The 27417-nt window shown below is 63.5% G+C and overlaps 1 protein-coding gene across 1 annotated transcript; it reads left to right on the forward strand.

Annotated features, from left to right (window-relative positions):
- Nucleotides 1-4244: 4244 nt before the first annotated feature.
- LOC141735293 (myosin-7) lies at nt 4245-27308 on the forward strand. The gene is made up of 40 exons (XM_074567902.1): nt 4245-4453; nt 5252-5467; nt 7948-8091; nt 8857-9013; nt 9194-9221; nt 9451-9562; nt 9825-9917; nt 10034-10097; nt 11289-11387; nt 11468-11571; nt 11676-11814; nt 11905-12023; nt 12141-12290; nt 12750-12920; nt 13062-13371; nt 13465-13532; nt 13668-13755; nt 13860-13977; nt 14085-14208; nt 15168-15304; nt 15400-15526; nt 15611-15739; nt 15811-16053; nt 16753-16929; nt 17012-17157; nt 17263-17353; nt 20384-20773; nt 20887-21013; nt 21118-21236; nt 21778-21974; nt 22204-22387; nt 22581-22746; nt 22836-22960; nt 23055-23363; nt 23453-23656; nt 23875-24000; nt 24104-24379; nt 25539-25634; nt 26934-27068; nt 27163-27308. Exons 2-40 carry the CDS (start codon nt 5267-5269, stop codon nt 27181-27183), a joined length of 5814 nt encoding a protein of 1937 aa, XP_074424003.1. The 5' UTR covers nt 4245-4453; nt 5252-5266; the 3' UTR covers nt 27184-27308.
- The last annotated feature ends 109 nt before the right edge of the window (nt 27309-27417 follow it).

Below are 27417 nucleotides of genomic sequence, written 5' to 3' on the forward strand. Positions count from 1 at the left end.
GGGAGTGAGGGCAGCGTGGCGGGGGCCGCGCATGCGCAGTGGCGGGAACGAGGCCGGGCCGGCGCCCTCCAGCGGTAATTAGCGGCCGTGACTATTAATTAGCGCCGGCCGAAGCAATGAGCGCCGCGGCGGTGAATATTAATGAGCGCCGTGGTCTTTTCTGGGCACGCCGGCCCTTAATGAGCCTTGGTTAATTAATATTGACAAGCATCTGGCCGCTAATGAGGATTCGGGCTATTAGGACGTGTGAATATTAATGAGCATTCTCCCCTACCCCCCCCCCCCGCCCTTTTTCGCCCCAAATTTTCCCCAATTTGGAGGTTGAAAGACCCAAATTCTCCCCAAATTGTCCTTAATTCTCCCCAAACGTCCTTAATTCCCCCAGATTTGTGCTTTTTTTGACCTCAAATCCCCCTGGATTCGCCCCAAATTGCCCCGAATTCGGGGGGGGGGTTTTGGTGGAAAACCGTCGCTGAGGGCCGAACGCAGGCCCCAAAATCCCCCTTTTACGCCCCAAACCGGGCCAAACCCCCCCCAAAAATAGGAAAAATTGAGGAAAATCCCCCCCCCCGCGGCGAAATTAATGCTCGTTAGTGATAACGAACGTCGTCCGCGTTAGGGGACCCTAAAGCGGAGAGTTTGGACCCAAAAAAGACGGTTTGGGCCCGAAAACCCCCAACCGTTCTCCGAAGTTGGGGGGGGGGGGGGGGAAATTGGGGCAAATGAGGGGAAATTGGGGGAAAATCGGAAAAATCAGGGGAAATTCGGGGCGGGGAAATGGGGAATCAGGGGAAATTTGGGAAAAATGAAGGAACGTCGGGGGAAACGGGGGAATTTAGGCAGAAATTTGGGGAAATCAGTTGAATTTTGGGGGGGAAATGGGGATAAATTAGAGGAAAATGGGGAGAAATTAGGGGGAAATTGGGGAAAATTCGGGGGAAAATTGGATGTTTTAGGGAGGCTGAGGGGAAATTTGTGGAAATTTAGGGAATTGAGGGGGAAATCGGGCTCAAATTGAGGGGAATTGTGGAAATTTAGGGAGATGGGGGAAAACGGGCAGAATAAGGGGAAAGCGGAGCAAAAAAAGGGAGCGGATCGAGGAAACGTGCGGAAAAATTGGGAAGGAAAAGTTGGGGGGGAAAAAAAAATGGGGGAATGGAAAAATTAGGGGTAAAATGAGGGAAATTTGGGGAAATTGAAGGAAAGCGAGGAAAAACCCCGATAAAATCCGGGGAAATCGGGGGCGAGAAAAGGGGGAAAACGGGAAATTTGGGGGGAATCGGGGGGAAACGGGCGAAGTTTGGGGGAATTCAGGGGGAAATCGAGGGGAAATGGGGGGGGATTCAGGGAAATCGGGAGAGAACGAGGAAATTCGGGGGAAATCAGGGAGAATGGGGGGAAATCGAACGGAGGGGGCGGAAATTAGGGGAAATCGGGGGGAAAAAAAAGGGGGGGGCGGGGGGGGAGGGCGATTTGGGGAAAAATTTGGGAAAACCAAAGGGAATATTGGAGCAACCCGGGGACCGTTTTGGGGGGAAAATGGGGAGAAATGGGGCGAAACTGGGAGAAAAAAATGGGGAAATCGGATGGGGGGGGGGGATCTATAGGTCCAGCCCCATGTATGGCTGTGGGGCCCAGGTGCCCCACGGCGCCGCTGACGTCATCAACCGATCGGGTGTCGCCGGGGGGGGGGGGTTGTCCCAAAAATATCCCATTGTGGGGGGAGGGGGAGGGGGGGAACAAAGGGTCCCCTATGGGGGGGGAGGGGCCCCACCTGTCCTTTGTCTGTCCGCCCCCCCCACCCCCCCCCCCCCCGATGCCTCGCGAGCCTTTTGTCTCGCCTCATCCATCCCATAATAACCCCCCCGGGGGGTTGGGGGGGCCCTATAGGGTGCCTATGGGGGTCCCTATGGGGCACGGAGGGGTCCTATGGGGCTGGGGGGGCTTCTATGGGGCAGGGAGGGGTCGTATGGGGCTGGGGGGGGAAGGGTGTGGGGTAGGGGGGTCCCTATAGGGTGCCTATGGGGCTGGGGGGGCTTCTATGGGGCAGGGAGGGGTCGTATGGGGCTGGGGGGGGGGGAAGGGTGTGGGGTAGGGGGGTCCCTATAGGGTGCCTATGGGGCTGGGGGGGCTTCTATGGGGCAGGGAGGGGTCCTATGGGGCTGGGGGGGGGGAAGGGGGTGGGGTAGGGGGGTCCTTGTAGGGTGCCTATGGGGCTGGGGGGCTTCTATGGGGCAGGGAGGAGTCCTATGGGGCTGGGGGGGGTCCCTATAGGGTGCCTATGGGGCTGGGGGGGCTTCTATGGGGCAGGGAGGGGTCCTATAGGGCTAGGGGGGGGGAAGGGTGTGGGGTAGGGGGGTCCTTATAGGGTGCCTATGGGGCTGGGGGGCTTCTATGGGGCAGGGAGGGGTCCTATGGGGCTGGGGGGGGTCCCTATAGGGTGCCTATGGGGCTGGGGGGGCTTCTATGGGGCAGGGAGGGGTCCTATGGGGCTGGGGGGGGGGGAAGGGTGTGGGGTAGGGGGGTCCCTATAGGGTGCCTATGGGGCTGGGGGGGCTTCTATGGGGCAGGGAGGGGTCCTATGGGGCTGGGGGGGGTCCCTATAGGGTGCCTATGGGGCTGGGGGGGGGAAGGGTGTGGGGTAGGGGGGTCCCTATAGGGTGCCTATGGGGCTGGGGGGGCTTCTATGGGGCAGGGAGGGGTCCTATGGGGCTGGGGGGGGGAAGGGTGTGGGGTAGGGGGGTCCTTATAGGGTGCCTATGGGGCTGGGGGGCTTCTATGGGGCAGGGAGGGGTCCTATGGGGCTGGGGGGGGGTCCCTATAGGGTGCCTATGGGGCTGGGGGGTCTTCTATGGGGCAGGGAGGGGTCCTATGGGGCTGGGGGGGGAAGGGTGTGGGGGAGGGGGGGGTCCCTATAGGGTGCCTATGGGGCTGGGGGGGCTTCTATGGGGCAGGGAGGGGTCCTATGGGCGTCCTATGGGGCAGGGGGGAGCCCACATGGGGTCCTGTGGGGCAGATGGGGGGGGGGGGGGGGCGTGTGCCCTATAGATCCATAGGGGGTCGCCAGGACCCTCTGGGGCAGTGGGGGGCCCTATAGAACTATGGGGCTGGGGGGGTCCTATGGGGCTGGGCTGGACGGGCCCCCCATCGGGGGTCACCGTGTCCCCATGGGGTGGCCTTGAGGTTGCCCCCCCCCCCCCCGCCCCCCCAGTGACGTGTTGGGGGGGGGCGGGGGGGGAGGGGGATATAAGGGGGGGTCCCCCCGGAGGGAGCCCGCAGACCCACGGGCAGGTGGGGCAGGGGAACTGGGAGCACTGGGAGGGGACTGGGAGGGACTGGGAGGGAACTGGGAGGGGACTGGGAGGGTGTATGGGGAACTGGGAGGGACTGGGAGGGGACTGGGAGGAACTGGGAGGGAACTGGGAGGGAAGTGGGAGGGTGTATGGGGAACTGGGAGGAACTGGGAGGGAACTGGGAGGGACTGGGAGGGTCTATGGGGGACTGGTAGGGACTGGGAGGGAACTGGGAGGGTGTATGGGGAACTGGGAGGAACTGGGAGGGAACTGGGAGGGAAGTGGGAGGGAAGTGGGAGGGACTGGGAGGGTCTATGGGGAACTGGGAGGCACTGGGAAGGACAGGGACGAGACTGGGAGGGACTGGGAGGAACTGGGAAGGGACTGGGAGGGACTGGGAGGGAAGTGGGAGGGTGTATGGGGAACTGGGAGGAACTGGGAGGGAACTGGGAGGGAACTGGGAGGGTGTATGGGGAACTGGGAGGGAACTGGGAGGGACTGGGAGGGTCTATGGGGAACTGGGAGGAACTGGGAGGGTCTATGGGGAACTGGGAGGCACTGGGAAGGACAGGGACGAGACTGGGAGGAACTGGGAAGGGACTGGGAGGGACTGGGAGGGAAGTGGGAGGGTGTATGGGGAACTGGGAGGAACTGGGAGGGAACTGGGAGGGAACTGGGAGGGTGTATGGGGAACTGGGAGGGAACTGGGAGGGACTGGGAGGGTCTATGGGGAACTGGGAGGAACTGGGAGGGTCTATGGGGAACTGGGAGGCACTGGGAAGGACAGGGACGAGACTGGGAGGGACTGGGAGGAACTGGGAGGGGACTGGGAGGGACTGGGAGGCACTGGGAGGGAACTGGGAGGGACTGGGACGAGACTGGGAGGGACTGGGAGGTGGCTATGGGGAAACTGGGAGGGACTGGGATGAGACTGGGGGGGAACTGGGCGGGAACTGGGGTGTGCTGGGGGGTGGGGGGCACCGGGGAAGTCCTGGGACATACTGGGAGTTACTGGGGAAGGACTGGGGGGGGGATGCTGGGACATACTGGGACATACTGGGACATACTGGGGGGTGGATCTTCGTGACCCAGACCAGGAGCAGAGACACCCCCCCCCCGAGTCATCACCGTCACCCCCCACCCCGAGAGCACAGAGAGAGGTGGGGAGAGGACTGGGAGGGACTGGGAGGGGACTGGGAGGGGACTGGGAGGGACTGGGGGGAACTGGGAGGGGACTGGGGGGAACTGCGGGGGACTGGGAGGGACTGGGAGGGAACTGGGAGGAACCGGGAGGGACTGGGAGGGAACTGGGAGGGGACTGGGAGGGGACTGGGGGGGACTGGGGGGACTGGGAGGGAACTGGGAGGGGACTGGGGGGGACTGGGAGAGGACTGGGAGGAACTGGGAGGGGACTGGGAGGGGACTGGGAGGGGACTGGGGGGAACTGGGAGGGGACTGGGAGGGGACTGGGAGGGGACTGGGGGGAACTGGGAGGGGACTGGGAGGGACTGGGAGGGACTGGGAAGGAACTGGGAGGGGACTGGGAGGGACTGGGAGGGACTGGGAGGGAACTGGGAGGGGACTGGGAGGAACTGGGAGGGGACTGGGAGGAACTGGGGGGGACTGGGAGGGAACTGGAAGGGACTGGGAGGGACTGGGAGGGGACTGGGAGGGGACTGGGAGGAACTGGGAGGAACTGGGGGGGACTGGGGGGAACTGGGAGGGAACTGGGGGGAACTGGGAGGGACTGGGAGGAACTGGGAGGGGACTGGGAGGGAACTGGGAGGTGATGAGACCCCCCCGGAGGAAGGACTTGGGCGGGGGCCAACTGGGAGGAACCTGGGAGGAACCGGAGACAGTGGCGCCACCGAGGGAACTGGGGGGGCCAACTGGGAGGGACTGGGAGGGAACTGGGAGGGAACTGGGAGGGGCTGACCACGCCCCCCGGCCCCGCCCAGCCCCACGCCCCCGCCATGCCCGACGTGGAGATGGCCGAGTTCGGGGAGGCCGCCCCCTACCTGCGCAAGTCGGAGAAGGAGCGTTTGGCCGCCCAGACCCGCCCCTTCGACCTGAAGAAGGACATCTTCGTCCCCGACCACAAGGAGGAGTTCGTCAAGGCCACCATCGTGGGGCGCGAGGGGGGCAAGGTCACCGCCCAGACCGAGCACGGCAAGGTGGGCCACCGACCCCCCCGGCCCCCCCGGCAAGGCAGGGGACGCCCAGAAGCCCTCCCAGTGGCTCTGCAAGCCAAGGGACACCTAGAACCCGTCCCACCTTCTCCAGGACCTGAGCCCGTCCCACCTCCTCCAGCACCCATTGGACACCCAGACCCCACCCCACCTCCTCTATCACCCATTGCGCACCCAGACCCCACCCCACCTCCTCTAGAACCCATTGGGCACCCAGACCCCACCCCACCTCCTCTATCACCCATTGGGCACCCAGACCCCACCCCACCTCCTCTAGAACCCATTGGGCACCCAGACCCCACCCCACCTCCTCCAGCGCCCATTGGGCACCCAGACCCCACCCCACCTCCTCTAGAACCCATAGGACACCCAGACCCCACCCCACCTCCTCCAGCACCCATTGGGCACCCAGACTCCACCCCACCTCCTCTATCACCCATTGGGCACCCAGACCCCACCCCACCTCCTCCAGCACCCATTGGGCACCCAGACCCCACCCCACCTCCTCCAGCACCCGTTGGGCACCCAGACCCCACCCCACCCCCTCCAGCACCCGTTGGGCACCCAGACCCCACCCCACCTCCTCCAGCACCCATTGGGCACCCAGACCCCACCCCACCTCCTCTAGAACCCATTGGGCACCCAGACCCCACCCCACCTCCTCCAGCACCCATTGGACACCCAGACCCCACCCCACCTCCTCTGGCACCCATTGGGCACCTAGACCCCACCCCACCTCCTCCAGCACCCATAGGACACCTAGACCCCACCCCACCTCCTCTAGAACCCATAGGACACCCAGAGCCCACCCCACCTCCTCCAGCACCCATTGGACACCTAGAACCCACCCCACCTCCTCCAGTACCCATAGGACACCCAGACCCCACCCCACCTCCTCCAGACCCCATTGGGCACCCAGACCCCACCCCACCTCCTCCAGACCCCATTGGACACCTAGAACCCACCCCACCTCCTCCAGCACCCATTGGACACCCAGACCCCACCCCACCTCCTCTAGAACCCATAGGACACCCAGACCCCACCCCACCTCCTCCGGCACCCATTGGGCACCCAGACCCCACCCCACCTCCTCTAGAACCCATTGGGCACCCAGACCCCACCCCACCTCCTCCAGCACCCATAGGACACCTAGACCCCACCCCACCTCCTCCAGCACCCATTGGACACCTAGAACCCACCCCACCTCCTCCAGCACCCATTGGACACCTAGAACCCACCCCACCTCCTCCAGCACCCATTGGGCACCCAGACCCCACCCCACCTCCTCTAGAACCCATTGGGCACCCAGACCCCACCCCACCTCCTCCAGCACCCATAGGACACCTAGACCCCACCCCACCTCCTCCAGCGCCCATTGGACACCTAGAACCCACCCCACCTCCTCTAGAACCCATAGGACACCCAGACCCCACCCCACCTCCTCTAGAACCCATAGGACACCCAGACCCCACCCGACCTCCTCCAGCACCCATTGGGCACCCACACCCCACCCCACCTCCTCTAGAACCCATAGGACACCCAGACCCCACCCCACCTCCTCCAGCACCCATTGGACACCCAGACTCCACCCCACCTCCTCTAGAACCCATTGAGCACCCAGACCCCACCCCACCTCCTCCAGCGCCCATAGGACACCCAGACCTCACCCCACCTCCTCCAGCACCCATTGGGCACCCAGACCCCACCCCACCTCCTCCAGCACCCATTGGACACCAAGACCCCACCCCACCTCCTCTAGAACCCATTGGGCACCCAGACCCCACCCCACCTCCTCTAGAACCCATAGGACACCCAGAGCCCACCCCACCTCCTCCAGCACCCATTGGGCACCCAGACCCCACCCCACCTCCTCTAGAACCCATAGGACACCTAGACCCCACCCCACCTCCTCCAGCACCCATTGGGCACCCAGACCCCACCCCACCTCCTCCAGCACCCATTGGGCACCTAGATCCCACCCCACTTCCTCCAGCACCCATTGGGCACCCAGACCCCACCCCACCTCCTCCAGCACCCATTGGGCACCTAGACCCCACCCCACCTCCTCCAGACCCCATTGGGCACCCAGACCCCACCCCACCTCCTCCGGCACCCATTGGGCACCCAGACCCCACCCCACCTCCTCCAGACCCCATTGGACACCCAGACCCCACCCCACCTCCTCCAGCACCCATTGGGCACCTAGACCCCACCCCACCTCCTCCAGCACCCATTGGGCACCCAGACCCCACCCCACCTCCTCTGGCACCCATTGGGCACCCAGACCCCACCCCACCTCCTCTAGAACCTATAGGACACCCAGACCCCACCCCACCTTCTCCAGCACTTGAGGGACACCTGGACCTTCTCCAGCACCCAGGGGACCCCGAGCCCAGCCCCACGGGTGGGGGGCAGCTCCTTTTCCTGCGGCCCCCCCCCCACGGTCTCCTCCTGCCCCCGAGCAGACGGTGACGGTCAAGGAGGAGCAGATCATGCAGCAGAACCCCCCCAAGTTCGACAAGATCGAGGACATGGCCATGCTGACCTTCCTCCACGAGCCCGCCGTCCTCTACAACCTGAAGGAGCGCTACGCCTCCTGGATGATCTACGTGAGTCTGGCACCCGGCAGGTTCTCCACACCCCACCCGGGCCCGGGGACAACCCCTCTCCGAGCCCCACAGGGTCACCCAGACCCAAGATGTCCCACCTCCATGACCCCTGGGCCACCCAGACCCAAGATGTCCCATTTCCAGCCCCCAGAACTGGGACGGCCCATCCCTGGCTACCTTGGGCCACTGAGATCCAACATGTCCCAGCCCCCTTGGGCCACCTACCTAGAACCTGGATGTCCCATCTGCAGACCCCTCGGGCCACCTAGAACCGGGACAACCCTCTTCCAGCCCCCTTGGGCCACCTGGAACTGGGATGTCCCATCCCTGGATACCTTGGGCCACCAAGACCCAAGATGTTCCAGCCCCCTTGGGCCACCTAGAACCTGGATGTCCCATCTCCATCCCCCTTGGGCCACCTAGAACCTGGATGTCCCATCTCCATCCCCCTTGGGCCACCTACAGCCTGGATGTCCCATCTCCATCCGCCTTGGGCCACCCGGAACTGGGATGACCCATCCCTGGCCACCTTGGGCCACCGAGATCCAACACGTCCTAGACCCCTTGGGCCACCTAGAACCTGGATGTCCCATCTGCAGGCCCCTTGGGCCACCTGGAACCGGGACAACCCTCTTCCAGCCCCCTTGGGCCACCCAAAACCAGGCCGTCCCTTCCCCAGCCCCCTTGGGCCACCCAGACCTGGACTGTCCCCCTCCTGGTGGGGGTGGCACCCGGTGGCCCTGCCCCACTTTGTCCCCTCCCCAGACCTACTCGGGGCTCTTCTGCGTCACCGTCAACCCCTACAAGTGGCTGCCCGTCTACAACGCCGAGGTGGTGGCCGCCTACCGGGGCAAGAAGCGGAGTGAAGCTCCGCCCCACATCTTCTCCATCTCCGACAACGCCTACCAGAACATGCTGACGGGTGAGGACCTCCTTTGGTGGCCCCCCAGAACCACGTTCCACCCCCCCTTCTCCAGCCCCTCGGAGCTGTGGGGCAGATGTGGGGCGGGAGACGGAGGGGAGCGAGCCGAGGTGGGGCTTCAGGACCTCACCACCCTCTTCCTCCTCCTCCTCCTCCTCCTCCTTCTTCTCGCCCCACCAGATCGGGAGAACCAATCCATCCTCATCACGTGAGTGACCTCATCATCTTGGCCCCGCCCACCACCCAAAGCCCCGCCCACTCACCCCCCCCTCCCCTCGGAGCCACGCCCAACCCTTCGCCCCACCACCCCGACGTGCCTATGGAGGTCCACCTCCTGCCAAGCCCCGCCCCCCCCCCTTTCCCGGCGAGGCCCCGCCCCTCCCTGATGAAGCCCCGCCCACCCCCAACCAAACCCGCCTCTCATTGGCCGCCTCCAGCGGAGAATCCGGGGCGGGGAAGACGGTGAACACCAAGAGGGTCATCCAATACTTCGCCGTCATCGCCGCCATCGGCGACCGCGGCAAGAAGGAGACGGGGACCCCGGGCAAGGTGAGGGGACGTGGGGGGGGGGGAGGGGGGGGCCGGGGCCGGGAGGGGGGGGGGACGGCGGGGGACATCTTGGGGCCGGGCCACCCCCTCGTCCACCCACGTGTCCGTCCGTCCCACCCCCCACCCAAATCGTCGACCCAACCATCCGCCCGTCCACCCGTCCCCGCCCCAACCTCGCGGACCTCAGTGGCCGCCCCGCCCCGCCCCCCACCGTGACACCCCCGCCCCGCCCGTGTCCCCACCCCGCCCTTGTCCCCACCAGGGCACCCTGGAGGACCAGATCATCCAGGCCAACCCCGCCTTGGAGGCCTTCGGCAACGCCAAGACCGTCCGCAACGACAACTCCTCCCGTTTCGTGAGTGCCGGGGGCGGGACCCGTGGGGCGGGATCTGTGGGGTCTACGGGTCTGTGGGGTGGGACCCACTCGGGGGAGGTGGCCACCTCCAGCCGCCGCTGCTGCTGCTCTCCCAGGGGAAGTTCATCCGGATCCATTTCGGGGCCACCGGGAAGTTGGCGTCGGCCGACATCGAGACCTGTGAGTGGTTGAGGGCTCCGGGAGGGGACGTGGGCCGTCGTCCGCCGTCCATCTCCTCCTCCCACCATCTCCAGCTCCTCCCACCATCTCCAACTCCTCCTCCCACCGTCCCTCCATCCATCCATCTCCTCGTCCCACCATCCAAACGTCTCCATCTCCTTGTCCCACCCTCCATCTCCAGCTCTTGGTCCCTCCATCTCCTCCTCCACCTCCTCGTCCCACCACCTCTTCGTCCTCCACCTCCTCGTCCTCCACCTCCTCGTCCTCCACCTCCTCGTCCTCCACCTCCTCGTCCCTCCACCTCCTCGTCCCACCACCTCCTCGTCCTCCACCTCCTCGTCCTCCACCTCCTCGTCCACCACCTCCTCGTCCTCCACCTCCTCGTCCCACCACCTCCTCGTCCTCCACCTCCTCGTCCACCACTTCCTCGTCCTCCACCTCCTCGTCCCACCACCTCCTCGTCCCACCATCCAAATGTCTCCATCTCCTTGTCCCACCCTCTATCTCCAGCTCTTGGTCCCTCCATCTCCTCCTCCACCTCCTCGTCCCACTACCTCCTTGTCCCACCACCTCCTCATCCTCCACCTCCTCGTCCCACCACCTCCTCGTCCTCCACCTCCTCGTCCCTCCACCTCCTCGTCCCTCCACCTCCTCGTCCCACCACCTCCTCGTCCTCCACCTCCTCGTCCACCACCTCCTCGTCCTCCACCTCCTCGTCCCACCACCTCCTCGTCCTCCACCTCCTCGTCCACCACTTCCTCGTCCTCCACCTCCTCGTCCCACCATCCAAATGTCTCCATCTCCTTGTCCCACCCTCTATCTCCAGCTCTTGGTCCCTCCATCTCCTCCTCCACCTCCTCGTCCCACTACCTCCTTGTCCCACCACCTCCTCATCCTCCACCTCCTCGTCCCACCACCTCCTCGTCCTCCACCTCCTCGTCCCTCCACCTCCTCGTCCCACCACCTCCTCGTCCCTCCACCTCCTCATCCCACCACCTCCTCGTCCTCCACCTCCTCGTCCCACCACCTCCTCGTCCCACCATCCAAACATCTCCATCTCCTTGTCCCACCCTCCATCTCCAGCTCTTGGTCCCTCCATCTCCTCCTCCACCTCCTCGTCCCACCACCTCCTCGTCCCTCCACCTCCTCGTCCCTCCACCTCCACCCACCGTCTCTCCATCCCCACCCCAGACCTCCTGGAGAAGTCCCGCGTCATCTTCCAGCTGAAGGCCGAGCGCAACTACCACATCTACTACCAGATCCTCTCCAATAAGAAGCCGGAGCTTCTGGGTGAGCCCCGCCCCCGCCCCGCCCATGGACGCCCGACCCCGCCCCGATTGGCCCACCCCAACCTCGCCTTCTCCTCGCAGACATGATGCTGGTGACCAACAACCCCTACGACTACGCCTTCATCTCCCAAGGAGAGACCACCGTGCCCTCCATCGACGACGGCGAGGAGCTGCTGGCCACCGACGTGAGCCGGGAGGGCCACCAGGAGGTGGGGCGGGGGTGGCTGGAGAAGACCTTGACCCCTATTTTTGTGGGGGTGTCGTCCCCCCCCGCCCCTCCCCCCCGCAGAGCGCTTTCGACGTCCTGGGCTTCACCCCGGAGGAGAAGAACTCCATCTACAAGCTGACGGGCGCCATCATGCACTTCGGCAACATGAAGTTCAAGCAGAAGCAACGGGAGGAGCAGGCGGAGCCGGATGGCACCGAAGGTGGGGGACCAATCGGAGGCGAGGGGCGGGGCCCCGGGGTGAAGCCCCCCCGGCTCCTCCAGACCCACGTCTTCTCCTCCCTGTCCTCAGAGGCGGACAAGTCGGCCTACCTGATGGGGCTGAACTCGGCCGATCTCCTCAAGGGGTTGTGCCACCCCCGGGTGAAGGTGGGCAACGAGTACGTCACCAAGGGGCAGAACGTCCAGCAGGTGAGGAGGGCGCCCCCCCCCCCCCCCTTCCCCCAAAGAAAAACCTCCTCCTTTTGGGGCGGGACGGGGCCGCCCGGGGCGCGGAGGCCATGTCGGCGTGGGGTGACCCTCTCCCAGGTGATCTACGCCGTCGGGGCCTTGGCCAAAGCCGTCTACGAGAAGATGTTCAACTGGATGGTGACCAGGATCAACAACTCGCTGGAGACCAAGCAGCCCCGGCAGTACTTCATCGGCGTCCTGGACATCGCCGGCTTCGAGATCTTCGACGTGAGGCCCGGGGGACCCCCGCCGGGGCTTGAGTTGATCCCGTCGGGTCTGGAGTTGACCTCCTCGATCCCGCTGGGTGTTGGGTTGACCACGTTCACCCCATTGGTCATCGCGTTGACCCCGTTGGGCGTTGGGTTGATGCTATTGGGCCTGGAGTTGGCCCTCTTGGGTATGCAGTTGTCCCTATGGGATGTTCCGTTGACCGCGTTGATGCCATTGGTCAGTGTCTTGACGCCGTCGGGTCTCAGGTTGACCCCATTGGGCGTCCAGTTGACCCCATTGACCCCATCGGGCATCCAGCTGACCCCATTGATCACACCAAGCATCGCGTTGACCCCGTTGCGTGTCGAGTTGACCCCATCGACCGTTACGTTGACCCCCATTGGACCTTCGGTTGACTCCCCTTGACCCCGTTGGCCGTTGGTTGACCCCGTGTCCCCCCCCCGCCCCCTTCCCCAGTTCAACAGCTTCGAGCAGCTGTGCATCAACTTCACCAACGAGAAGCTGCAGCAGTTCTTCAACCACCACATGTTCGTGCTGGAGCAGGAGGAGTACAAGAAGGAGGGCATCGAGTGGGAGTTCATCGACTTTGGCATGGACCTCCAGGCCTGCATCGACCTCATCGAGAAGGTACCACCTCCCCCAGGGCCTTCTGGGAGCCCAGGGGGCTCCTGGGGAAGCTCCGTCCGGTTGGAGCTCACCGGGGAACCCCCGAAAGCGGCCCGGTTGGGTTGCGATTGGTGTCCACCAAGGAGGTCTTCTCCTCGCCAGCCCATGGGGATCATGTCCATCCTGGAGGAGGAGTGTATGTTCCCCAAAGCCACCGACATGACCTTCAAGGCCAAGCTCTTTGACAATCACCTGGGCAAGTCGGCCAACTTCGGGAAACCCCGGAACATCAAAGGGAAGCCCGAGGCCCACTTCGCCCTGGTGCACTACGCCGGGACGGTGGACTACAACATCCTCGGGTGGCTGCAGAAGAACAAGGACCCCCTCAACGAGACGGTGGTGGGGCTCTACCAGAAGTCGGCCCTCAAGCTCTTGGCCAACCTCTTCGCCAACTACGCCGGGGCCGACGCGCGTAAGGGGCCACCCCCACCCCGATCTTTCTCCAGCCTCTGGGCTCCCCCCACCCCATCCCTGACCTGTCCCATCTTTTCTTCTTCTCCGACAGCCGTGGAGAAGGGGAAAGGGGCCAAGAAGAAAGGTTCCTCCTTCCAGACCGTCTCCGCCCTGCACCGGGTGAGGCCCCGGGGGGTCGATTGGGGGGTGGGGGGGGGGGGTGGGGGTGGACAAGGCGCCCTAGGGCAGGTGGTGACCCTTGGCGGGGCAGTGGGGTCTTCATTCTCTCCACCGCCTCCTCCCCCACCCCCTCAGGAGAACCTCAACAAGCTGATGACCAACCTCCGCTCCACCCACCCCCACTTCGTCCGCTGCATCATCCCCAACGAGACCAAGTCTCCCGGTGAGCCCATCCAAGGCGGTGGCGGTTGGGGGGCGGGGGGCGGGGCGCCGTGGGGCAGACCTTGACCCACCGCTCACGCCGTGTGTCCCCATCCCGTCCCCAAGGCGTGATGGACAACCCCCTGGTGATGCACCAGCTCCGCTGCAACGGGGTGCTGGAGGGCATCCGCATCTGCCGCAAGGGCTTCCCCAACCGCATCCTCTACGGGGACTTCCGCCAGCGGTGGGTGACGCCGTGGGGTGGGGTGGGGTGGGGGGACGACACCCACAACCCCCCCCCGCCGGCGGGGCTGAGCTGGGGGTGTCCCCCTCCTCCTCCGCCGCCACCAGGTACCGCATCCTGAACCCCGCCGCCATCCCCGAGGGGCAGTTCATCGACAGCCGCAAGGGCGCCGAGAAGCTCCTGGGGTCCCTCGACATCGACCACAACCAGTACAAGTTCGGGCACACCAAGGTGAGGGCACGGGGCCTCTGCTCTCCGTGGTCCCACCACCCACGGGGTCACGTCGACCTCAAGGTCCCACCACCCATGAGGTCTCATTGACGCCAAGGTCCCACCACCCACGAGGTCTCGTTGACCCCACGGTCCCACCACCCATGAGGTCTCATTGACCCCACGGTCCCACCACCCACGAGGTCTCGTTGACCCCATGGTCCCACCACCCACGAGATCACGTTGACCCCATGGTCCCATCACGCAGACCCATGGTCCTACCACCCACGAGGTCTTGTTGACCCCACAGTCCCACCACCCACGAGGTCACGTTGACCCCACAGTCCCACCACCCACGAGGTCTCGTTGACCCCAAGGTCCCACCACCTACGAGGTCTCGTTGACCCCAAGGTCCCATCACGCAGACCCATGGTCCCACCACCCACAGGGTCACATCGACCTCAAGGTCCCACCACCCACGAGGTCTCATTGATGCCAAGGTCCCACCACCCATGAGGTTACGTTGACCCCAAGGTCCCACCACCCATGAGGTCTCGTTGACCCCAAGGTCCCACCATCCATGCCATCACGCAGACCCATGGTCCCACCACCCACAAGGTCTCGTTGACCCCACGGTCCCACCACCCACGAGGTCTTGTTGACCCCACAGTCCCACCACCCATGAGGTCTCGTTGACCCCAAGGTCCCACCGCCTACGAGGTCTCGTTGACCCCAAGGTCCCATCATGCAGACCCATGGTCCCACCACCCACGAGGTCTCATTGACCCCATGGTCCCACCATCCACGTGGTCTCTGTTCCCCATTGTCCCACCACCCACGAGGTCTCATTGACCCCAAGGTCCCGCCACCTGCGAGGTCTCGCTGCCCCCACGGTCCCACCCCCCAGGTGTCCCCCTGCCCTCCTGAGCCCCCCTCCGCCCCACCCCCCCCACCCCACTGAGCTTCATCTCTCCCCGAAGGTCTTCTTCAAGGCCGGGCTGCTGGGGCTGCTGGAGGAGATGCGGGACGAGCGCCTGGCCCGGATCATGACCCGTTTGCAGGCCCAAGTCCGCGGTTTCCTCTCCCGGCAGGAGTTCAAGAAGATCCTGGAGCGGCGGTGGGTGGTGGTGGCGGGGGGGTGGAGGCGGTGGCGGGTCCTCCTCGGGTGGGAGACCCTCCACGGCGACCCACATCTCCCTCTGCCCCGCCCAGGGACTCGCTGCTGGTGATCCAGTGGAACGTCCGGGCCTTCATGGGGGTGAAGAACTGGCCTTGGATGAAGCTCTACTTCAAGATCAAGCCCTTGTTGAAGAGCGCCGAGACGGAGAAGGAGATGCAGGTGGGGCAGGGAGGGAGGAGGCGGGACGAAGGAGGTGGAGGAAGAGGCGAGAGACCCACAGGGGACCTCCCCGCCTCCCCCCAGACCATGAAGGAGGAGTTTGGGCGGCTGAAGGAAGCGCTGGAGAAGTCGGAGGCCCGGCGGAAGGAGCTGGAGGAGAAGATGGTCTCCATGCTGCAGGAGAAGAACGACCTTCAGCTCCAAGTGCAGGCCGTAGGTGACGGAGATGCCCCGGGTCCTCCCCGCTCCTTCCCGCCCCTTCCCACCCGCCTTCCCCCTTCCAGGAGCAGGACAACCTGGCCGACGCCGAGGAACGCTGCGACCAGCTGATCAAGAACAAGATCCAGCTGGAGGCCAAGGTGAAGGAGCTGACGGAGCGGCTGGAGGAGGAGGAGGAGATGAACGCCGAGCTGACGGCCAAGAAGAGGAAGCTGGAGGACGAGTGCTCGGAGCTGAAGAAGGACATTGATGACCTGGAGTTGTCTCTGGCCAAGGTGGAGAAGGAGAAACACGCCACCGAGAACAAGGTGAGGGCGGGGAGAGGCCTCCACCGCGGGCTGAGGGGACTTGGGTTGACTCAGCTCTGGTGGGTTGGGTCGAGGAGCCCCAAGGGTGGGTCAGGTTGGGTTGAGAAGACCCAAGGGTGGGTTGAGAAGACCCAAGGTCAGGTTGGGTTGGGTTGAGAAGACCCAAGGGTGGGTTGCTTTGGCTTGAGGAACCCCAAGGGTGGGTGAGGTTGGGTTGAGAAGACCCAAGGGTGGGTTGAGAAGACCCAAGGTCGAGTTAGCTTGGGTTGAGAAGACCCAAGGGTGGGTCAGGTTGGGTTGAGAAAACCCAAGGGTGGGTTGAGAAGACCCAAGGGTGGGTCAGGTTGGGTTGAGAAGACCCAAGGGTGGGTTGAGAAGACCCAAGGTCAGGTTGGGTTGGGGTGAGAAGACCCAAGGGTGGGTTGAGAAGACCCAAGGTCGAGTTAGGTTGGGGTGAGAAGACCCAAGGGTGGGTTGATTTGGCTTGAGGAACCCCAAGGGTGGGTGAGGTTGGGTTGAGATGACCCAAGGTTGGGTCGGGTTGGGCTGAGAAGTCCCAAGGCTGGTCGGGTCGAGGAGCCCCAAGGCTGGTTGGGTTCTCCTGCGTCTCCTGCTCAACCAAGACCACGACCAACCCCACCCCGTCCCTTCCCCCACCTCTGGCCCCGAGCTTCAGGCCTGACGTTTCTCCCCCTGCAGGTGAAGAACCTGACAGAGGAGATGGCCGGGCTGGACGAGATCATCGTCAAGCTGACCAAGGAGAAGAAGGCCCTGCAAGAAGCTCACCAGCAGGCGCTGGACGACCTTCAAGCAGAAGAAGACAAGGTCAACACCTTGACCAAGGCCAAAGTCAAGCTGGAGCAGCAAGTGGACGACGTGAGTCCCGTCCCTGGGGTGGGGGTGAAGGTCCGGCTGGGTGTTGCGGGGGGGCTGACGGGGGTGGGGGGTGTCTCCGCAGCTGGAGAGCTCGCTGGAGCAGGAGAAGAAGATCCGCATGGACCTGGAACGGGCCAAGAGGAAGCTGGAAGGTGACCTGAAGCTGGCCCAGGAGAGCATCATGGACCTGGAGAACGACAAGCAGCAGCTGGACGAGAGGCTGAAGAAGTGAGGCCCCTGCCCGCCCCCGATGTCCCCTCTACCCACGATCCCCCCCGAGAACCCGGCGGGGTGACGGGCTGGTGTTTCTCCTCCCCACCACCCCCCACCCAGGAAAGACTTTGAGCTCAACGCCCTCAACGCCCGCATCGAGGACGAACAAGCCGTCGCCGCCCAGCTCCAGAAGAAGCTCAAAGAGCTTCAGGTTGGGGGGGGTGTGGGGTGTGGGGGGGTCTTTGGTTTGGGGGGGGTCAACCGGGAGGAGCCGCTTCTCCCCCTTTTGCTCCGTCCCACCTTTCTGAGAAGGGTTGGGTTGAAGAGTCTCCAGTTGGGTTGGGTTGAGTTGAAGAGTCTCCAGTTGGGCTGGGTTGAAGAGTCTCCAATGAGTTGGGTTGGGTTGGGTTGAAGAGTCTCCAATGAGTTGGGCAGGGTTGAGTTGAAGAGTCTCCAGTTGGGCTGGGTTGGGTTGAAGAGTCTCCAATGAGTTGGGTTGAGTTGAAGAGTCTCCAATTGGGTTGGGTTGGGTTGAGTTGAAGAGTCTCCAGTTGGGTTGGGTTGGGTTGAAGAGTCTCCAATGAGTTGGGTTGGGTTGAGTTGAAGAGTCTCCAGTTGGGTTGGGTTGAAGAGTCTCCAATGAGTTGGGTTGGGTTGAGTTGAAGAGTCTCCAGTTGGGTTGGGTTGAGTTGAAGAGTCTCTAATGAGTTGGGTTGGGTTGAGTTGAAGAGTATCCAGTTGGGTTGGGTTGGGTTGAAGAGTCTCCAATGAGTTGGGTTGGGTTGAGTTGAAGAGTCTCCACTTGGGTTGGGTTGGGTTGAAGAGTCTCCAGTTGGGTTGGGTTGAGTTGAAGAGTCTCCAGTTGAGCTGGGTTGAGTTGAAGAGTCTCCAGTTGGGCTGGGTTGGGTTGAAGAGTCTCCAATGAGTTCGGTTGGGTTGAGTTGAAGAGTCTTCAATGAGTTGGGTTGGGTTGAGTTGAAGAGTCTCCAGTTGGGTTGGGTTGAGTTGAAGAGTCTCCAATGAGTTGGGTTGGGTTGAGTTGAAGAGTCTCCAATTGGGTTGGGTTGAGTTGAAGAGTCTCTAATGAGTTGGGTTGGGTTGAGTTGAAGAGTCTTCAATGAGTTGGGTTGGGTTGAGTTGAAGAGTATCCAGTTGGGTTGGGTTGGGTTGAAGAGTCTCCAGTTGGGTTGGGTTGGGTTGAGTTGAAGAGTCTCCAGTTGGGTTGGGTTGAAGAGTCTCCAATGAGTTGGGTTGGGTTGAGTTGAAGAGTCTCCAGTTGGGTTGGGTTGAGTTGAAGAGTCTCTAATGAGTTGGGTTGGGTTGAGTTGAAGAGTATCCAGTTGGGTTGGGTTGGGTTGAAGAGTCTCCAATGAGTTGGGTTGGGTTGAGTTGAAGAGTCTCCACTTGGGTTGGGTTGGGTTGAAGAGTCTCCAGTTGGGTTGGGTTGAGTTGAAGAGTCTCCAGTTGAGCTGGGTTGAGTTGAAGAGTCTCCAGTTGGGCTGGGTTGGGTTGAAGAGTCTCCAATGAGTTCGGTTGGGTTGAGTTGAAGAGTCTTCAATGAGTTGGGTTGGGTTGAGTTGAAGAGTCTCCAGTTGGGTTGGGTTGAGTTGAAGAGTCTCCAATGAGTTGGGTTGGGTTGAGTTGAAGAGTCTCCAATTGGGTTGGGTTGAGTTGAAGAGTCTCTAATGAGTTGGGTTGGGTTGAGTTGAAGAGTCTTCAATGAGTTGGGTTGGGTTGAGTTGAAGAGTATCCAGTTGGGTTGGGTTGGGTTGAAGAGTCTCCAGTTGGGTTGGGTTGGGTTGAGTTGAAGAGTCTCCAGTTGGGTTGGGTTGAAGAGTCTCCAATGAGTTGGGTTGGGTTGAGTTGAAGAGTCTCCAGTTGGGTTGGGTTGAGTTGAAGAGTCTCTAATGAGTTGGGTTGGGTTGAGTTGAAGAGTATCCAGTTGGGTTGGGTTGGGTTGAAGAGTCTCCAATGAGTTGGGTTGGGTTGAGTTGAAGAGTCTCCACTTGGGTTGGGTTGGGTTGAAGAGTCTCCAGTTGGGTTGGGTTGGGTTGAGTTGAAGAGTCTCCAGTTGAGCTGGGTTGAGTTGAAGAGTCTCCAGTTGGGTTGGGTTGGGTTGAAGAGTCTCCAATGAGTTGGGCTGGGTTGAGCTAAGAGTCTCCAGTTGGGTTGGGCTGGGTTGGGTTGAAGAGTCTCCAATGAGTTGGGCTGGGTTGAGTTGAAGAGTCTCCAGTTGGGTTGGGTTGGGTTGAGTTGAAGAGTCTCCAGTTGGGTTGGGTTGAGTTGAAGAATCTCCAGTTGGGTTGGGTTGAGTTGAAGAGTCTCCAGTTGAGCTGGGCTGGGTTGGGTTGGGTTGAAGAGTCTCCAGTTGAGCTGGGCTGGGTTGGGTTGAAGAGTCTCCAATGAGTTGGGCTGGGTTGAGTTGAAGAGTCTCCAATGAGTTGGGTTGAGTTGAAGAGTCTCTAGTTGGGTTGGGTTGAAGAGTCTCCACTTGGGTTGGGTTGGGTTGAAGAGTCTCCAGTTGGGTTGGGCTGGGTTGAAGAGTCTCCAGTTGGGTTGGGTTGAGTTGAAGAGTCTCCAGTTGAGCTGGGTTGAGTTGAAGAGTCTCCAGTTGGGTTGGGTTGGGTTGAAAAGTCTCCAGTTGGGCTGGGTTGGGTTGAAGAGTCTCCAATGAGTTGGGTTGGGTTGAAGAGTCTCCAGTTGGGTTGGGTTGAGTTGAAGAGTCTCCAGTTGAGCTGGGTTGAGTTGAAGAGTCTCCAGTTGGGTTGGGCTGGGTTGGGTTGAAGAGTCTCCAATGAGTTGGGCTGGGTTGAGTTAAGAGTCTCCAGTTGGGTTGGGTTGAGTTGAAGAATCTCCAGTTGGGTTGGGTTGAAGAGTCTCCAATGAGTTGGGCTGGGTTGAGTTAAGAGTCTCCAGTTGGGTTGGGTTGAGTTGAAGAATCTCCAGTTGGGTTGGGTTGAAGAGTCTCCAATGAGTTGGGCTGGGTTGAGTTAAGAGTCTCCAGTTGGGTTGGGTTGAGTTGAAGAGTCTTCAATGAGTTGGGTTGGGTTGAGTTGAAGAGTCTCCAGTTGGGCTGGGTTGAGTTGAAGAGTCTCCAATGAGTTGGGTTGGGTTGGGTTGAAGAGTCTCCAGTTGGGTTGGGTTGGGTTGAAGAGTCTCCAGTGAGTTGGGCTGGGTGGGGCTGAGCGGCCACGTGGGGTGATGCCACCCCGCTGAGGGCGTCGCCGTCCCCGGGGCGCAGGCGCGCATCGAGGAGCTGGAGGAGGAGCTGGAGGCGGAGCGGACGGGCCGGGCCAAGGTGGAGAAGCTGCGCTCGGAGCTGTCGCGGGAGCTGGAGGAGATCAGCGAGCGGCTGGAGGAGGCCGGGGGGGCCACCTCGGTGCAGCTGGAGCTCAACAAGAAGCGGGAGGCGGAGTTCCAGAAGATGCGGCGGGACCTGGAGGAGGCCACGCTGCAGCACGAGGCCACGGCGGCCGCGCTGCGCAAGAAACACGCCGACAGCGCGGCCGAGCTGGGCGAGCAGATCGACAACCTGCAGCGCGTCAAGCAGAAGCTGGAGAAGGAGAAGAGCGAGCTCAAGCTGGAGCTGGACGACGTGGGCTCCAACGTGGAGCAGCTGCTCAAGGCCAAGGTGGGGGAGACGGGGGGGGGGGTGGGTCACCATCCTCCCCGCCCCCGGCGAAGGGGCAGCTCTTCCCCCCTCCCCACCCCCCCCATTCACCTCCCCGCCCTTCCCGTCCCCAGGCCACCCTGGAGAAGATGTGCCGCACCATGGAGGACCAGATGAACGAGCACCGGACCAAGTCGGAGGAGGCCCAACGCATGGTCAACGACCTCACCACCCAACGGGCCAAGCTCCAGACGGAGAACGGTGAGGGCCCCTCGCCCGTCCCCGACCCCACGGCCCTGCCCGGGGCAGGGGGGTGGCTTTGGGGGTCTCTCCAACCGGCCGTTGTCCGCCTTCCCACCCCGCAGGGGAGCTCTCCAGGCAGCTGGAGGAGAAGGAGGCCTTCATCAACCAGCTGACGCGGGGGAAACTCACCTACACCCAGCAGCTGGAGGACCTCAAGAGGCAGCTGGAGGAAGAGGTCAAGGTAGGGCTGGGGCGGGGGAGGTCGGATGGCGGGGCTACAGGAGGGCGGGGTGGTCTGGAGGAGGTCTGACGGAGGTTGGGTTGGTCTAGAGAAGGCCAGGTTGGTCTGAGGAAGGTCTGGAGAAGGTTGGGTTGGTCTGAAGAGGGTCTAAAGAAGGTCAAGTTGGTCTGGAGAAGGTCTAAGGAAGGTCGGTTGGGTGGTCTACAGAAGGTCTGGTTGGTCAGGAGGAGGTCGGGTCGGGGTCTGCAGAAGGTCTGGTTGGTCTAAAGAGGGTCTAAAGAAGGTCGAGTTGGTCTGGAGAAGGTCTAAGGAAGGTCGGGTGGGTCTAGGGGAGGTTGGGTGGTCTACAGAAGGTCTGGTCGGTCAGGAGGAGGTCGGGTCAGGGTCTGCAGAAGGTCTGGTTGGTCAGGAGGAGGTCGGGTCAGGGTCTGGTTGGGTTGGGGCGACAAAGACCAGCACTTGCCCCTCTGGAGAACCTCAAGGCGGCTCCAGGTGACGTGGACCCGCCGGTCCCCCCCGGCTTCTCCTCGCCCCTCCCCAGGCCAAGAACGCGCTGGCGCACGCCCTGCAGTCGGCCCGGCACGACTGCGACCTGCTGCGGGAGCAGTACGAGGAGGAGACAGAGGCCAAGGCCGAGCTCCAGCGCTCCCTCTCCAAGGCCAACTCCGAGGTGGCCCAGTGGAGGACCAAGTACGAGACGGACGCCATCCAGCGCACCGAGGAGCTGGAGGAGGCCAAGTGAGTCACCGCCCCACGGACGCCGAGGCGTCTCCCCACGGGCTGGGGGGGGGACCTCCTCGGGTCAAGGTCCCAGGACGCGGGGTTTCTTCAGGCTTGGTAGATCTAGAGCTCCATTTGGGGCACCTCGAACCTGAAGGCCGCCCCATGGGTCCTACCGCCGAAGGTCTTCACTTTGGGGGTGACCCACCGACGGGGTCTCCGTGGGTTTCTCCCCGACGGCCGGTAGGAAGAAGCTGGCCCAGAGGCTGCAGGACGCCGAGGAGGCGGTGGAGGCCGTCAACGCCAAGTGCTCCTCCCTGGAGAAGACCAAGCACCGGCTGCAGAACGAGATCGAGGACCTCATGGCCGACCTGGAGAGGTCCAACGCCGCCGCCGCCGCCCTGGACAAGAAGCAGAGGAACTTCGACAAGGTTTTGTGGGGGGAGGAGAAGGGTGGGAAGCCGGGGGGGGGAGAGACGTGGGGGCCCACCGAAGCCCAGAAGAAAAGGTGGACAACGGTCAAGGGCCGTGTTTCAGCAGAGCTTTGAGTCCCCACCAGGAGGTTGTTGGGGAGGAGGAGGAGGTTCTTCATGGGTCCCGGTGGTGTCCCCCCCTGCCCCATAGATCCTATCCGAGTGGAAGCAGAAGTTCGAGGAGTCGCAGACGGAGCTGGAGGCCTCGCAGAAGGAGGCCAGGTCCCTCAGCACCGAGCTCTTCAAGCTGAAGAACGCCTACGAGGAGTCGCTGGAGCACCTGGAGACCTTCAAGAGGGAGAACAAGAACCTCCAAGGTGAGACGGCGGCCCGGCCCACCTCCTTCTTCTCCACCGCCTGCCCCCGAGGGCTGACGGGATGGATCTTCTCCCCCGGCCTCGGGCAGAGGAGATCTCGGACCTGACGGAGCAGCTGGGCGCCGGCCACAAGACCATCCACGAGCTGGAGAAGGTGCGGAAGCAGTTGGACGCCGAGAAGCTGGAGCTTCAGGCCGCGTTGGAGGAGGCCGAGGTGAGCCCAGACACCTCCCAGGGCGTCCCCCCATTCTCCTGGTGTCCTCCGCGGCCTCAGTGTCCTCTCTGTGTCCCACCCCACCCCACCCCAGGCCTCCCTGGAGCACGAGGAGGGGAAGATCTTGAGGGCGCAGCTGGAGTTCAACCAGGCGAAGGCGGACTACGAGCGCAAGCTGGCCGAGAAGGACGAGGAGATGGAGCAGGCCAAGCGCAACCACCTGCGGGTGGTGGACTCGCTCCAGACCTCGCTGGAGGCCGAGACCCGCAGCCGCAACGAGGCCCTGAGGCTGAAGAAGAAGATGGAGGGCGACCTCAACGAGATGGAGATCCAGCTCGGCCACGCCAACCGCGTGGCCGCCGAGGCCCAGAAGCAAGTCAAGACCTTGCAGGGCTACCTCAAGGTGGGTCTGGCCCCCGAGGACCCGGGGGGCGGCCCATCCCGCCGCCGTCTTCCTCCCCGTCACCGTCGTTGCCCTCGGCGGCCCTGCAGGACACCCAGCTGCAGCTGGACGACGTGGCGCGGGCCAACGAGGACCTGAAGGAGAACATGGCCATGGCGGAGCGGAGGAACGGCCTCCTGCAGGCGGAGCTGGAGGAGCTGCGGGCGGTGGTGGAGCAGACGGAGAGGGCCCGCAAGTTGGCCGAGCAGGAGCTGATCGAGGCCAGCGAGAGGGTCCAGCTCCTCCACTCCCAGGTGAGACCCCACCTGCCCCCGAGGGGCCCTCAAAGCCTGGAGGAACCGCAGCCGGGGGCTTCTTCGGGGTTGGGTTCCCCGAGGTCTCCTCCTCCGTCTGGAGGCCCCTGAAGGGCCGCGGCGGTGGGAAGAAGGGGGGGCTCCGAGCCCTGTGGGGCCGGAGAAGGGTGGGCCACCGCCTGAGGTCTTCTCCTTCCCCACCCCCCCCCGCCCTGCAGAACACCAGCCTCATCAACCAGAAGAAGAAGATGGAAGGGGACATCTCCCAGCTGCAGGCGGAGGTGGAAGAGGCCGTCCAGGAGTGCCGGAACGCCGAGGAGAAGGCCAAGAAGGCCATCACCGACGTGAGTGCCGCGTGTGGGGGGACGGGACCCCCACCTCCAGGGGGGATCTTCCACCCCGAGGCGCTGGAGAACGCGCCCTGGAGCTCCTTCTCTCCTGGGGCAGGCGGCCATGATGGCGGAGGAGCTGAAGAAGGAGCAGGACACCAGCGCCCACCTGGAGCGCATGAAGAAGAACATGGAGCAGACCATCAAGGACCTGCAGCTGCGCCTGGACGAGGCCGAGCAGTTGGCCCTCAAGGGGGGCAAGAAGCAGGTGCAGAAGCTGGAGGCCCGCGTGAGGGAGCTGGAGAACGAGCTGGAGGCCGAGCAGAAGCGACACGCCGAGAGCGTCAAGGGCCTCCGCAAGTCCGAGCGGCGCGTCAAGGAGCTCAGCTACCAGGTGGGGTGGCCCGGAAGGTCACCCGCTGGCCCGCTGGCCGCAGGGACCTAGGGCCGATGCCGTGGAGTGACCTAGAACGTGGTTGACCTGGTGGCCAGAGGGATGGGGGTCACCTGGACCACCCACCGCCCCCATTGCTGACGCCGTAGCACGACCTAGAACGTGGTTGACCTGGTGGCCAGAGAGATGTGGGTCACCTGGACCACCCCCCACCCCCATTGCTGACACTGTAGCATGACCTAGAACGTGGTTGACCTGGTGGCCAGAGAGATGTGGGTCACCCGGACCACCCACCGCCCCCATTGACCACCCCCCGCCCCCTTGCTGACGCCGTAGCATGACCTAGAACATGGTTGACCTGGTGGCCAGAGGGATGGGGGTCACCTGGACCACCCCCCACCCCCTTGCTGACGCCGTAGCATGACCTAGAACGTGGTTGACCTGGTGGCCAGAGAGATGTGGGTCACCTGGACCACCCCCCGCCCCCTTGCTGACGCTGTAGCACGACCTAGAACGTGGTTGACCCGGTGGCCAGAGAGATGTGGGTCACCCGGACCACCCACCGCCCCCATTGACCACCCCCCGCCCCCTTGCTGACGCCGTAGCATGACCTAGAACGTGGTTGACCTGGTGGCCGGAGGGATGGGGGTCACCCGGACCACCCACCGCCCCCATTGACCACCCCCCGCCCCCATTGCTGATGCCGTAGCATGACCTAGAACGTGGTTGACCCAGTGGCCAGAGGGATGGGGGTCACCTAAAGCACCTGCCGCCCCTTCCCGTGCCGTAGCGTGACCTAGGCCACGGCTGACCCACGGCCAGAGGGACAGGGGTCACCTGGACCACCCCCTGCCTGTACGCCCCACGCCGTAGCGTGACCCAGACCACGGCGACCCAGTGGCCACGAGCCGGCAGGGCCACCTGCCCCCATCCCAGAGTCCTCAGGGTCTTTGCGTCACCCAGAACCTCACCTGGGGGCAATCCCCCCCCCCCTTCTGCCCCATAGCCGCGGTGACCCACAGATCTAGGGGGGGTTCCACCCCCCCCCCCCCCCCCCCCCGAGAACATCGTTAATGGTCTCCTGGCCCTAATTGCTCTGGTGGGGGGGCCCGAAGCACGGCCGGGTCCGTGCCCCACACGTGTCTCCCCCCTGCCCCAGACGGAGGAGGACCGCAAGAACCTGGTGCGGCTGCAGGACCTGGTGGACAAGCTCCAGCTGAAGGTCAAGGCCTACAAGCGGCAGGCGGAGGAGGCGGTGAGCGACGGGGCGGGGGACCCAAGGGGACCTTGACACGGGGTGGCCAAGGGGTGGGATGGGGGAGGTGGAGGAGATGGGTGGGTGGGTGGTGGGACAGAGGGGTGGAGGGTCAAGGAGATGGTTGGGCGGAGGGTTGGGTGGTGGGACAGAGGGATGGAGGAGAGGGTGGAGGAGAAGGTTGAGGAGATGGTTGGGTGGGTGGTGGGACAGGGGGATGGAGGGTGGAGGAGACGGTTGAGGAGATGGTTGGGTGGAGGGTCGAGGAGGTGGGTGGGCAGAGGGCTGGGTGGTGGGGCAGAGGGCTGGAGGGTGGAGGAGAAGGTTGAGGAGATGGTTGGGTGGGTGGTGGGACAGAGGGATGGAGGGTGGAGGAGAAGGTTGAGGAGATGGTTGGGTGGAGGGTTGGGTGGGTGGTGGGACAGAGGGGTGGAGGGTCAAGGAGATGGTTGGGCGGAGGGTTGGGTGGGTGGTGGGACAGGGGGACGGAGGGTGGAGGAGAAGGTTGAGGAGATGGTTGGGTGGTCGAGGACATGAAGGTCAGTTGATGGATGGAAGGTGGGATGGTGGTTGAGGAGATGGTTGGGCAGAGGGACAGAGGGGCGGAGGGTGGTGGAGATGGTTGAGGAGATGGTTGGGTGGTGGGTTGGGTGGGTGGTGGGACAGGGGGACGGAGGGTGGAGGAGAAGGTTGAGGAGATGGTTGGGTGGGTGGTGGGACAGGGGGACGGAGGGTGGAGGAGAAGGTTGAGGAGATGGTTGGGTGGTCGAGGAGACAAAGGTCAGTTGATGGATGGAAGGTGGGATGGTGGTTGAGGTGATGGTTGGGCAGAGGGACAGAGGGGCGGAGGGTGGTGGAGATGGTTGAGGAGATGGTTGGGTGGTGGGTTGGGTGGGTGGTGGGACAGAGGGATGGAGGGTGGAGGAGAAGGTTGAGGAGATGGTTGGGTGGTCGAGGACATGAAGGTCAGTTGATGGATGGAAGGTGGGATGGTGGTTGAGGAGATGGTTGGGTGGAGGGTCAAGGAGGTGGGTGGGCAGAGGGCTGGGTGGTGGGGCAGAGGGCTGGAGGGTGGAGGAGAAGGTGGAGGAGAAGGTGGAGGAGATGGCTGGGTGGGTGGTGGGACAGGGGGACGGAGGGTGGAGGAGAAGGTTGAGGAGAAGGTTGGGTGGTGGAGGAGATGAAGGTCGGTTGACGGCCGGCCGGTGGGACGGGCGGCCACCTGCCGGGACACCCGGCCCCCCCCTTTACTGCGCTGTGGGGCAGCCCCACTGATGCCCCGCCCCGGCCCCCCCGCAGGAGGAACAGGCCAACGCCAACCTGGCCAAGTTCCGCAAGACGCAGCACGAGCTGGAGGAGGCGGAGGAACGGGCCGACATCGCCGAGTCCCAGGTCAACAAGCTGCGGGCCAAGAGCCGGGACATGGGGGCCAAGGTGGGACCCTCCCCCCCTCTCCCCCCCCCCGCCCCCCAACCTCTGCCCCACAACCACCCCCCAGCCCCACATCTTCTCTCCCGCCCCACCCCAGAAGCTCCACGAGGAGGAGTGACCCCCCCCCAACCGTCGCTGCCGCCGTGGTTGGCCACCGTTGACCCGCCGCCCCTCCCCCATCCAAGATGGCGGGGGGGGGACACACCCTAATGACGTAGAAGTAGTTAATTAATGAATTACGTCCCGGGGGGGGGGGGGGGGAGGAGGCGCCGCCTCCTCCCCCCCCCCCCCCCGCGAAAAAAACACGAGGAGGGAGAAGCATCGTTGGCCAAAACGCTTTAAATGGGGCCCA

Source organism: Larus michahellis, chromosome 30 (genome assembly GCF_964199755.1).
Source record: "Larus michahellis chromosome 30, bLarMic1.1, whole genome shotgun sequence".
Classification (NCBI taxonomy): domain Eukaryota; kingdom Metazoa; phylum Chordata; class Aves; order Charadriiformes; family Laridae; genus Larus; species Larus michahellis.